Raw genomic sequence first — 12,795 nt, forward strand, 5'->3', positions numbered from 1 at the left:
CAATGTAAACCACAAACTCAACAGACACAATTCAACCAAAACCAGAATCACCTAGGTAGCCTCCAAAACACAAGTACACACACCACCATCACCCCAAGTCTGACTCCAACCAGAACTGCCAACTGTAAACAAACCCTCAAATGACTGGTTCCTGACTCCTAATGTGCTACCGGGCTTTACTAGAGAAGCACACCAATACTTCTTCAAACATCAAAGATATTAAAGCAGAGAAATGTTCAGTTTTCAAAATAGCCTCCATACACACACCACAAAAACTTCTGGGAGAAACAGATTCATGCTGACATATGTGACTGCCTACAAACAAATTGGATTATTTTAGAATAAATGAATTAAAAAGTTAAAAAGACAATACATAGCACTGCTGTAATCTAACTGAAAACCTCAATTTAGCCTAGATTCACTATAAATTTCTCCTCCATTGATTACTCTTTTGGACTGCAACAGTGCATAACTTAAGACATTCCAAATATTTTGATGATTCATTAAGATAGGCCTTATAATGTATATTTCTAATTTTTTTCTCAATTTATTTATAAAATGGAAATATTGACAAGATCATAGGATAAGAGGGGTATAATTCTACACAACTCCCCACCACCACAGCTCTGTGTCCCGCCCCAGCTCCCTCCCTTGAAAGCTTTCCAATTCTTTGTCCCTTACATTGTGTATTTCTATGTAGGATTAGTATGCTGTTAGAATTCTTAAAAAGACAAGTTCAGAGACAGTTCCAGAGCTATGGCAAACTAGTCATGGAAAGGTGGCTCTCCCCAAGAAAACAAGTATTATAACAAACTAACAACAAGTTGCATCAGAATAGAAGGGATTTCTGGTAAAAGAAGAAACATCATTATTTTAAGGTTGGTGATTCATATCACCAGTGGAGCCGGAGCAGAGGGAGAAGAGGACTGAAGCAGAAGACCGCACTGTCAGGGGCGCCGTGTATCTGCAATCACTTCAAATTCCCGTGTTGGATTTAAAGGATCCTCATGGAACCACTTAGTCACTAAGTAGCTTTAAAAAGGAGCTCAGGACTGCTATTTAGAGCCACAGAAGTCACAGGCTCCTGAGCAGAACCCAGGGAGCCGTTGGGTTGACTCAGAGTTGTATCTGAATGTTGTATCCCTGTGGCAGCAGGGGACCAACCAAACTCTAAGGTGCCCCCTGCCACGAGAACCTGGTGATGGAAGTCAGGCTGCCCTGCAGTCAGGAAAGGGACTCTGATCTCACAGCAGTTTCCACTGTCAGGAAACAAGTCTGGGGAGGATAGATAGCAGAATGGTTATGCAAACAGACTCTCATGCCTGAGGCTCCAAAGTCCCAGGTTCAACCCATCCCCACCACCACCATAAGCCAGAGCTGAACAGTGCTCTGGTTAAAATTTTTAAAAAATAAAATAAAATAAAATAAAAAGGGAAACAGTCTGGGGAGAGAAGGAGATTTGTGACCCCCCCAAAAAAAAAAAAAATTAGGGTCCTATTTAAGGGGTATCCGGTGCCATGATACAACTTCATTTCCTCCTAACTCCTCCCTTCTCTTTGCACTGACAAAGCAGAACCCAGTGTCACCTGTAGACCAGCAACAGAAACCAAAACGGATAAGACGAGGAGATCCCCAATACTGGGCAATCAAGATGGCCAGACACTTAATGATGCAGGTCCAGAGAGAAGGAATTTACATTGTCAGGAATTTGGAAGAAATACAAAGCTTTCAATGACTCACTGGATAGAAAAATGGAAAACATAAAAACAGAGCTAGAGGGTTTGAGGAAATTTTGAATGCATTTGAGTCTGAAAAAACCTGTCAGGGACACAGACTTTCCTGTGTGGGAGACAGAACACCAGGAACACAAGACAAAAATGACCACACTCTATTGACTTCAGAGTACAAGAAGAAAACAGGTTTAGGAAAAATGAGACAATTCAAGAGACTAGAAATTCCACTAAAAAAGCAAATATCAGAATTACAGAGGTCCCAGGAGAGAAGGAAGAAGAAACCATATTCAAAGAAATAATAGCAATATTTCCAAATCTGGGATTTGGTCAGGACGTAGATGTTCAAGAAGCAGAGAGAATCCTCAAATTTCTAAGCCCAACTAGACCTACCCCAAGACACATCACTGTAAAATTATCAAGAGTCAAGGATAAAGAAAAAAAAAAAAAGTACAAGCTGCCAGGGAAAAGAAGCAAGTGACTTATAAAGGCACTACAGTTAAGGCTTGTACCAAACTTTTCTGCAGGAACCATGGAATCCAGGAGTGAGTAGAGTGATAGACTCGACTTTGAAAGGCAACTGCTAGCTACACATACTTTACCCTGCTAACTACCATTCAAATATGAAGAAACAATGAAAAGAGTGTCAGACAGACAACAATTAAACGAGTTTGCCATTACCAGACAAGCCTTGCAATAATTACTGGAAAAGAGTGTCACAGAGAAAGAAGGCTGAGAGTCGGGTGGTGGCGCACCTGGTTGAGCACACGTTCCGATGTGCAAGGACCCAGGTTCGAGCCCCCAGTCCCCACCTGCAGAGGGAAAGCTTCACAAGTGAAGCAGGGCTGCAGGTGTCCGTCTCTCTCCCTATCAACCCCTTCTCTCTCAATTTCTGGCTATCTCTATCCAATAAATAAAGATAATAGAAAGAAACAAGGCCACTTAATTCAACAAAGTGATACACAGTAAAGCAGACCCAGAAACACAAGTCATAGAAGAATGAGACAATCTTAAAGTAAGAAGGGAAGAAAGAACTGGACAGAGGATGGTCAAGCAAAGGGTGGTGAGACAAGAACAGTTTAAGAAAAGTCTCTCTTCAGGCTGGGAGTATGGATCGACCTGCCAATGTCCATGTTCAGTAGGGAAGCAATTACAGAAGCCCGATCTCCCACCTTCAGCACCCCATAATGACCCTGGGTACAAGCTCCCAGAGGGATAAAGAATAGGAAAGTTTTAAGGGAAGGGGTGGGGTGGGATACAGAGCTCTGGTGGTGGAAACTGTGTGGAACTATATCCCTCCTATCCTATGACCTTGTCAATATTTCCATTCAAATTTTTCAAAAAGTCTTTCTTGAGGGGCCAGTTGGTTGCACACCTGGTAGAGTGCACGTTAAAATGCAAAAGGGTTTAACCCCCAGTCCCCACCTGCAGGAGGAAGCCTCACAAGCAGTGAAGTAGTGCTGTCAGTATCTCTTTCTCCCTATCTCCCCCTTCCCTCTCAATTTCTGTCTCTGTCAAATGAGTATTTTTAAAAGGACTTTCTTAGATCTGTGTATATATAAACTGTATGCATATTTTATGTATAACTCATTTGCACGCATAGTCTTCGATGTCTTCTTGAATAGTGTCATTTTCTCTCTAGTAGTTTTTAATCTTTCTTACATGTTTAGTTTGTGTTTCTCATTCTTCCTATTATATGTAGTATCATGAGATCTCTAATTTACACAAGGACTCTTTCTGCATTTCTCTGAAAGATGACTGCTGGATAGTTCTGCTCATATATACAACATAAAAAAAACTGAAACATGATTTTTAGACAAAAAAGTCAAAATGTCACTAAGACTTTGTGAAAACTACTGTGGTTATCATCCTTGGAGCGAAGAGGAAGGGGGCAGAACTGCGGTGGTGGGTGTGACATGGAATAATACCCATATAATCTTATGATTTTTTTTTCCTTTTTAAAAAATTTTTTTTATTATCTTTATTTATTGTTGTTGTAGTTATTATTGTTGTTATTGATGCCGTTTGTTGTTGGATAGGACAGAGAGAAATGGAGAGAGGAGGGGAAGACAGAGAGGGGGAGAGAAAGATAGACACCTGCAGACCTGCTTCACCGCCTGTGAAGCGACTCCCCTGCAGGTGGGGAGCCGGGGCCTCCAACTGGGATCCTTATGCCGGTCCTTGCGCTTTGCGACACATGAGCTTAACCCGCTGTGGTACTGCCCGACTCCCATCTTATGGTCTTTTAAGTGATCATTAAATTACTAATAAAATTAAAAATAAAATAAATTCAAAAAAGAAAGAACTGACAACCTGTCACAGGAATTAAAAAAACAAAAAAAGAAAGTCCAGTTCCTGGGCTATAACAACAATACACCACCAAGATAGAGAACCTGGAAGTGGCCACGTTCCCGGGCTGCAGAGAGTCTGCTCAGCAGGCATGTGCCTGTGTTCCAGGAACTAGGCCCCTGTGGGCGGGGCCATGGCACCAGGAGTAAGTGTTCGTCGTCCCCCCTAACCCCCAACCCCGTGGTGTGCACCCATCCCATCTCAAGAAAGCAGCCTGGGACCAGGAAGTTGCATATGTTGAGGTAGCAGTTCCACAAAAAAAGAATCAAATTCACAGTGAAAATCTAGGCATATTCAGTAGGTCTTATAGTCGCTTTCCAGAGAGATAACACACACCCTATTTTGGAAAGACACTTTTGAAGAGTTCCTCCTCATGCAGCAGAATGTGTGTGCATGTGATTACTATACACACAATACACAAACCGGTTATAGTTACCACTTGTATCTACACTTCAGTCTTCACTATGTCACTGAATATTAGTTAGTGTGAAGCCAAGCACACACCGAATCATGGCAGACAGCAATGATATGCCTCCTACTTGCAACATTTATAAGCTCTGTAACTGCATTTGCAGGTACTTCTTTTTTTTTTTTTCTTTCAGGTACTTCTATTATGGAATTAAGTACCAGTGAGGACGACGAACAGCTCTGTCACCTTCCCATCATTAGTAAGAATGTGTCTACTAATCTTTTGTACTTTTTAATATTGAGTACTAGTATGAAAAGAAAGCAGAATCTCTGAACAACCATGAGGTCTATTCTCCATAGCTGCTGCCTACTGAACTGCCAATCGACACAGTACCCACCACCAGCTTTAGAAATGAGCTCACTTTCAAAAGCTAGACCCGCACAAACTGAGGGCAGACTCTTTAGAGGCTCGAACCGGGATCCTTACATCATTCTTTGCTATTCGCACCATGTGTGCTTAACCTGCTGCGCTACCATCCGATCCCAGTCTGCTAGGTTTATCCCCGATATGAGACTAAGACTTTAAGGATTCAACAGGCCACTAGAAAAGCCCTCTAAGGGCCGGGCGGTAGCACAGCGGGTTAAGCGTACATGGCACAAAAATGCAAGGACAGACCTAAGGATCCTGCTTCCAGCCCCGGGTTCCCCACCTGCAGGGGGTTCACGTCACAAGCGGTGACGCAGGTCTGCAGTTGACTATCTTTCTCTCCCCATCTTCCCCTCCTCTCTCAATTCCTCTGTGTCCCATCCAACAACAGCAGTAACAACAATAACAATAATAACAAGTGCAACAAAAATGGGAGAAAAAAGAAAAGCCCTCTCTTGGGGCTGGATGGTGGTGCACCTGGTTGAGTGTACATGTACAGTGCTCAAGGACCCGGGTTCAAGCCCCTGGTCCCCACCTGCAAGGAGAAAGCTTTGCAAGTGATGAAGCAGGGATGCAGGTGTCTCTCTTCCTATCACCCCCCCTTCCCTCTCAATTTCTGGCTTTCTCTATCAAATAAATAAAGATTAAAAAAATTAAACCGTGGTCCGGGAGGTGGCGCAGTGGATGAGGCATTGGACTCTCAAGCATGAGGTCCTGGGTTCAGTCCCCGGCAGCACATGTACCAGAGTGAAGTCTGGTTCTTTCTCTCTCTCCTCCTTTCTCATTAATAAATAAATTTTAAAAAAATTAAAGAAAGAAGAAAAAGAAAAATTAAAGAAAAAAGAAAAGTGTTCGCTCTCTCGATCTCTCTCTCTCTCTCTCTTCTCTCTCACAATTAAGCTGGGATAGTGTACAGTGTGCACCATTAACATAGGTGAGGTCCTGGAAGAACCAGGATCATAGAATGGTGCTGTGGTGTCTGTCTTTCTCTGTCTCCGTCTCTCTCTAAAATAATGAGAAAACATGTGATCTTGTGCAACTGACTTTTTCGACTCAGTCATAATGCCCTTGAAATCCATCTGAGATGCTATCAGCAGGTTTTGTTTTTCTGTTGCTAAACAGCATTCCACAGAATGTACATGCAGCAGTCTGCTGAAGCACTGACCTTCTATAAGATGTTTGGGGGTTTGCAAGTGTGTTTGTTTCTATTACAAATGAAGTTGCTATACAAATCACAGGCTTTCTAGTGAAAGAAGTAGTCTTCCTTTCTGTATACTGTCAAATGTATACAAATGCTAAGTCATATATTTACTGTTGGCTAGAGACAAAGAAATTGAGAGGGAAGGGGATATAGGCAGAGAGGCACCTGCAGCCCTGCTTCACCACTCGTGATGCTTCCTCCTGCAATGAGGAGACCAGGAGCTTGAAGCTGGGTCCCTGCACACTGTAACCTGTGTGCTCTCCAGGGCTCCGACCCGTGTTAGTGATGACACTGAAGAGGTCTCTCCACTTATTTAGTTGGTTTTCACTGTTTAAATGAGCTGCACTAGTTCTCTTCATAGTTTTCACATGGTACCTCAGAATCAATCAGGGCCTTAGGCATATGTTACGTGGATAAACAACACCCCAGACGCGATTTTTTTTTCACTTTTAAGTTAGAGAAAGGCAGAGTAGGACAGAAAAAAAAAAAAAAAAAAAGAAGGAGAGACAGAGTTATGAAAGTATCACTCCAACACTCATGGAGCTTAGCTTACCTGGTACCTTCCAATTCCTATCATATCAAATTTTTAAAAAGAGGGGGGAAAAAAAGACACCAGTAGTGGTGGATATGCAGTGCCCAAACTAAGCCTCAGTGACAACCCTGGTGGCAACTAAAAAGAAAAAAAAACTCCACAGGCAACATTATATGATGAAAAACTGGCCTTTAAATACTTTGCCCTCATTGCCTTGATCAGGAACAAGACAATACTTGTCTTCACCACTTTTCTTTTCTTTTTGACAGACCAGAAAGTAACAGAGAGAAGAGAGGGAAAGTGTCACAGCTGCAGCATTGCCTTAGCTCTCGTACAAAGTCTGCCCTGTAGACGAGGACCAGGGGTTTAAACCCGGCTCCTTGCCTACAGCCAGCGTATGGACTCCACAGGGTGTGTGCCACTACCTGGCCCTGCAGGCTTCACCACTTCTAGGCAGTATTTTAGGAAAGGTATTCGCCAGTCAGTTATTGCCAACCCCTCCTCCCCTGACTCAACAACCCTGCCCCCCCCCCAAAAAAAAAAAAACGAAAAGAAAAAATTTTAAATCATTCTGATTAGAAAAGAAGCAAAACCCTCTCTTCTTGGGGCCAGGCGGTGGCACACCTGCTTAGTGCACACACATTACAGTGTGCAAAGACCCAGGTTCAAGCCCCCAGTCCCCACCTGCAGGGGTAAGCTTCATGAGAGGTAAAGCAGGACTGCAGGTGTCTCTCTGTCTCTTTCCCTCTCTATCCCTGTATCAATTTCTCTCTGTCTCTAACAATAAATAAAAATAGTAATGTGGTCCGGGAGATGGCACAGTGATAAAGCTTTGGACTCTCAAGCATGAGGTCCCGAGTGCGATCCCCAGCAACACATGTGCCAGAGTGATGTCTGGTTCTTTCTCTCTCTTCCTATCTTTCTCATAAATAAATAAAATCTTTCAAAAAAAAAAAAAATCACATCAATATGTTAAAAAAATATTTTAAAAACTCTTCTTGGAAGTGACTTGTTCAAGATAAAATGCAAAAACCAACTCCAGCTGTATTTCTAGATACTAGCAATGAACACTCTATAAATATTAAGAAAACAATTTGATATATAATAGCATGGGGGAATAAAAATGCTTGAGAATAAACTTAATAATAAATTTATTTAAAATAAACTTTATGGGGGTTGGGTGGTAGTACAGCGGGTTAAGCCACATGGCGCAAAGGGCAAGGACGGGCATAAGGATCCCAGTTCCAGCCCCCGGCTCCCCATCTGCAGAGGGGTCGCTTCACAAGCAGTGAAGCGGGACTGCAGGTGTCTATATTTCTCTCCCCGTCTCTGTCTTCCCCTCTCCATTTCTTCCCCTCCTCTCTCAATTTCTCTCTGTCCTATCCACCAACAACAACAGCAACAATAACAACAAAAACGATAAACAACAAGGGCATTAAAAGGGAAAAATAGCCTCCAGGAGCAGTGGATTCAAGTGCAGGCACCGAGCCCCAGCAATAACCCTGGAGGGGAAAAAAAAATTCTTTTTTTTTTTTTGCCACCAGGATTATCCCTGGGACTCAATGCTTACAAGAATTCACTACTCTCAGCAGCTGTTTTTCTCCCTTTTTACTTTCCTTTATTCCAAGAGAGACAGAGAAAAAGAGAAAGACAAGGTGGAGATACAGGGAGAAAGAGACACCTGCAGCACTGCTCTACTGCTAGTGAAGCTTCCCCCTGCAGGTGGGGACCACAGGAGAGAAGCCAGGTCCCAGAGGATGGTCATGCATGCACACTACCGGGTGCACCATTGTGCAGCCCCCACACTTTAAGCACTGAGTGGAGGGAGATGCAGATACCACCTTCATCAAGGGATCAAAATTATCAATATTGATGGGACAAAAGGAAATTACACATCACTTGATAAGACAGAATAAGAATTGAGAATACAGCATCACATCTATTCATCTCCTGCCAAAGATGTTTTAAGATTAACCTAACTCACGAGGAAACATGAGACAGTCCCCAAAAAAACTCTCTTATGGGAGTCGGGCAGTAGCGCAGTGGGTTAAGCGCATGTGGCGCAAAGAGCAAGGACAGGTCTTAAGGATCCCGGTTCGAGCCCCCGGCTCCCCACCTGCAGGGAGTCGCTTCACAGGCAGTGAAGCAGGTCTGCAGGTGTCTATCTTTCTCTCCCCGTCTTCCCCTCCTCTCTCCATTTCTCTCTGTCCTATCCAACAACAACAGCAATAACAATAACAATAACAACAACAATAATAAAACAAGGGCAATAATAGGAAATAAATATTAAAAAAAAAAAGAACTCTCTTATGAGAACATTATGCACAGCAGGAGTGATAAAATGTCTCAGTATCTCTCTTCTGTCTTCTGCTGTTTTGACCTTAAATTGAAAAGGAGGAAGAAAAAAAATCATTCTGCACTCAGGTACAAAGCCCCATTGTGGCATAAACATCCACCCACTTGGTTTGGGCAGGTGGCTCAGTGATACAGGGCAAATTCTGCGTATGTGAGGTCCGGGCTCCATCCAAGATACCGCATTAAAACAAGGAAGAAAAGGGGGTGGGGTAAGGGAGAAAAAGAAAATCATAAATGACTGACTGAGTATGCTCTGGTTGCTGCCATCTCCCATAAAATAAAAAAAAAAAAAAAAGTAACTAAAGTAAAATAAAAAGTCACCTCGCAGCACACCTCATTCTGAGCCCACAGTGAAACCCCTTTCAAAAGCAAAAGCTACTCACTCACCGCAACTTGTGCAGAATCCATGAACCTCAGTCCAAAATAGTCGCTTTCAATAATATCCAGATGATACATGATCTGATCAAACAGTTCTTGTCCTTTGGCTTTTTTCTGAAATAGTGAAAGAAAAAAAAAGTCAGCAAGCAATTCACAGTCAACAAACCTCAACTGAGGATGGTGTTACAAGAACTTTCTAAAAACATTACTTGTTATATATAAAAACCTGTACTATTGCAATACACCACTTAAAGCCAAGAGTTTGTGATGTCTATGTTTTTTTCCAACAAATATTACTTTGTATATAACTTTCTAAGGAAAAAAAAAAAAACCTCTTCTTGTGGTCTCACAAATACAGAAGCAGGTAAGAAAACTAAGTACTTTATATTAAAGACTGCCAAAGTGCACAGAGCAATGCTGATCATCTCATTAGATCCGCTGTTCATTTTTTTCATCAAAATATTACTTAGGTTTAGCATATTGCTATTTTTAAACTATCGACATCAAGTCACTTTATACTCCTGAAACTAACTTCCATTATACCTCAATAAAAATAAAGCAAAGTAACAGCCCGGGAGGTGGCACAGGGGAAAGAAAGGGTGCTGGATTCTCAGGCTCGAGGTCCTGATTTTGGTCTCCCCCACGCACGTGTCAGAGTGAGGCTCACGCGTCCACTCGGACAATGGACACACACTCTCCCGCTCTCTCCCTCTCATAAATGTATGAATAAATATTTTAATGAAACAAGTAAATAATAACTGAATAGAAAATGGACTGAGAAAAAGTAAAGAACTATAGCTGGAACTTACACAAGCAAAAGGATTAGAGTTGAAGATTTTCAGTGATCTACCCCAACATTTCCCTTCCCCTGTGTAAGTACAAGCCTTGCACCTGGCTGAAACTATTTCTTATAAAAACATATACATGCAGCTGAACTACGGCTTTCAGTGAATTATTAATCTGTGCCTTTCGACAGACTTGATCATTTAAACTTGCCCTTTGCTTTTTCTTTGCGCCACCTGCACTTAACCCGCTGCGCTACCGCCCGGCTCCCTCCCTTTGCTTTTTTCTGTACCTCTTAAATCTTTTCTTTTGGAAAGAAATGCAAAAGGGTATATGGATAAGATTCTGTTGAGCAAGACAAAAACATTACCACGGCTATATTCCTAACCTCACTTCTACCAACCCTTATCACATTTTAATAATATGCATCATGTACTCCTTAAAAAAAAAAGGTTAAGATCTATAATATTATAACACTAGCGATAGGAGGACAGCATAATGGTTCTGCAAAAGACTTTCATGCCTGAGGCTCTGAGGTATCCAGTTCAATCCCCAGCATCACAAGCCAGAGCTGAGCACTGCTCTGGTGTAAGAGGAACACGGGGACAGAGTTGGTACATGCAATGCTGGAGCTTCAACCTGGGATGTTTGGGGCCTCGGCATGGAAGCCTACTATGCTATCAGATGTACCGTTTCCCTGGCATCCCCTATTTCCTTTTATGAGTCTTCTACAAAACATTTATTTTAATGAGAGATACAGAAAGAAAAAGCGGGAGCACTGCTCAGCTCTGGCTTGAGGTGGGGCTGAGAACCTAACCTGGGGCTAAGGAGCCTCAGGCGAGAAAGCCATTTACATAACTGTCATGCTCTCCTCAGCCCTTTTACCAGGCCTTTATGACAATATATATTTTAGTGATTGGTCACTCTTTTACTCTAGTCAAACATGTGTAGAAAACAAATATTTAGAGGGGCCAGGGGGTGGCACACCTGCTTGAGCACAAGTTACAGTGCACAAGGACCCGGGTTCAAGCCCCCTGACCCCAACTGCAAGGGAAAGCTTCATGAGTGGTGAAGCAGTGCTACAGGTCTCTCTCTCTCTCTCTTCTCTCTCTCTCTCTAAAATTTTATTTATTTATTCATGAGAAAGATAGGAGGAGAGAAAGCAAGAAATAGACATGTGCTGCTAGGGATTGAACTCAGGACCTCACACTTGAGTCTAATGCTTTATCCACTGCGCTACCTCTCAGACCACTGTCTCTCTTCCTTTTTATCTCCCCACTTTCTCTAATTTCTGGCTGTCTTTATCCAACAAATAATAACTAAATATTAAAAAAAAGGAAAAAATTAAGTGTCATATGCTAGAATTATCCTCCGCCTATTAAATTATTCCTCCAAAACTGTGTTCCCAATGTCAAATTTTATATACTTAATAAAATGATATACCATCAATATTTACTTATCTATTTGTCTGACAGAACAGAAAAAAATGAGAATGGAAGGGGAGATAGAGAGGAAGAGAAAGGGAGAAACCTGCCCACAGCACTGCTCCACCACTAATGTAGCCTCCCCTTCCCCCATGCAGGGGGGTTTGAACCCAGGTCTTTGCACACTGTGGTATGTATACTTGGCCTGGCATACAAACACCAAGCTCCAGATTTTGGTTGAAAGATTTATTTACAAAGGTGAGACAAGACAGAAAGAGTAAAGCAGTATCACTCTGACAGATAAACTGCCCAATAAACCTTGAACTTGATGCTGCCAAGTTCATCGATCTACCTGCTATGCCACCTCCAGGCCACTATTTAGAGTATTTTCTCAGAGGCCAGGAGATGGTACAGTGATCAGAGGAACCAATTTGAAAGCAGAAGGTCCCAAGTTCAACCCTGTAACCACGTGTGTCAAAGTGACACTCTGGCTGTAATATATATATATATATATATTTTTTTTTTTGGCCTCCAGGGTTATTGCTGGGGCTTGGTGCCTGCACTACGAATCCACTGCTCCTAGAGACCATTTTTTCCCTTTTGTTGCCTTTGTTGTTTATCGATGTTGGTGTTACTACTATTGTTGTCGTCATTGTTGGATACAAGAGAAACCGAGAGAGGAGGGGAAGACAGAGAGGGGGAAAGACAAACACCTCAGACCTGCTTCACCACCTGTGAAGCGACTCCCCTGCAGGTGGGGACCTGGGGGCTCGAACCGGGATCCTTCCGCTGGTCCTTGCACTTTGCACCAATAAATAAATCTTCTAAAGGAACTCTGTATTGTGCAGTGGTTGAGTTCTGGACTTGAAGCATGAGGTCTTGAGTTTGATTCTTAGCACCACACATGCTAGAGTGGTGTTCTAGTATCCCCATGCCCCCATTTTATAAAATAAATACATCTTTAAGAAAATCTAAAAATTTTAAAAAAAGAGAGGGAATCAAGCACAATCCCCAGCACACTGACAGGCACGTGTGTGCTATGGCCACTTCTATGCTTCCGCCCCTCTCTCTATCTGAAGGAGTCAGTCCTGAGTGATGAAGCTCCAGTGACAACTAAAGAGCAAAGGAGAGAGGGAGGGAAGGCTGGGTTAATACTCACTGACTGTTCAGTTTCGTTGACAGGTCAATGTCCATTTTACACCAAGGCA

At 42.5% G+C, this 12,795-nt stretch overlaps 1 protein-coding gene across 4 annotated transcripts in view; it reads right to left on the minus strand.

The window, feature by feature from the left end:
* EPB41L5 (erythrocyte membrane protein band 4.1 like 5) overlaps positions 1-12,795 on the minus strand; it is a 114,153-nt gene that overhangs the window by 84,602 nt on the left and 16,756 nt on the right. For all 4 annotated transcript variants that reach the window (XM_060177983.1, XM_060177982.1, XM_060177981.1 and 1 more), the window contains exon 3: positions 9,390-9,494. In XM_060177983.1, the coding sequence (XP_060033966.1) occupies positions 9,390-9,494 (105 nt within the window). The remainder of the gene's footprint in view (positions 1-9,389; positions 9,495-12,795) is intronic.

The sequence above is a fragment of the Erinaceus europaeus genome, chromosome 18 (assembly GCF_950295315.1).
Source record: "Erinaceus europaeus chromosome 18, mEriEur2.1, whole genome shotgun sequence".
NCBI classification, from domain to species: Eukaryota; Metazoa; Chordata; class Mammalia; order Eulipotyphla; family Erinaceidae; genus Erinaceus; species Erinaceus europaeus.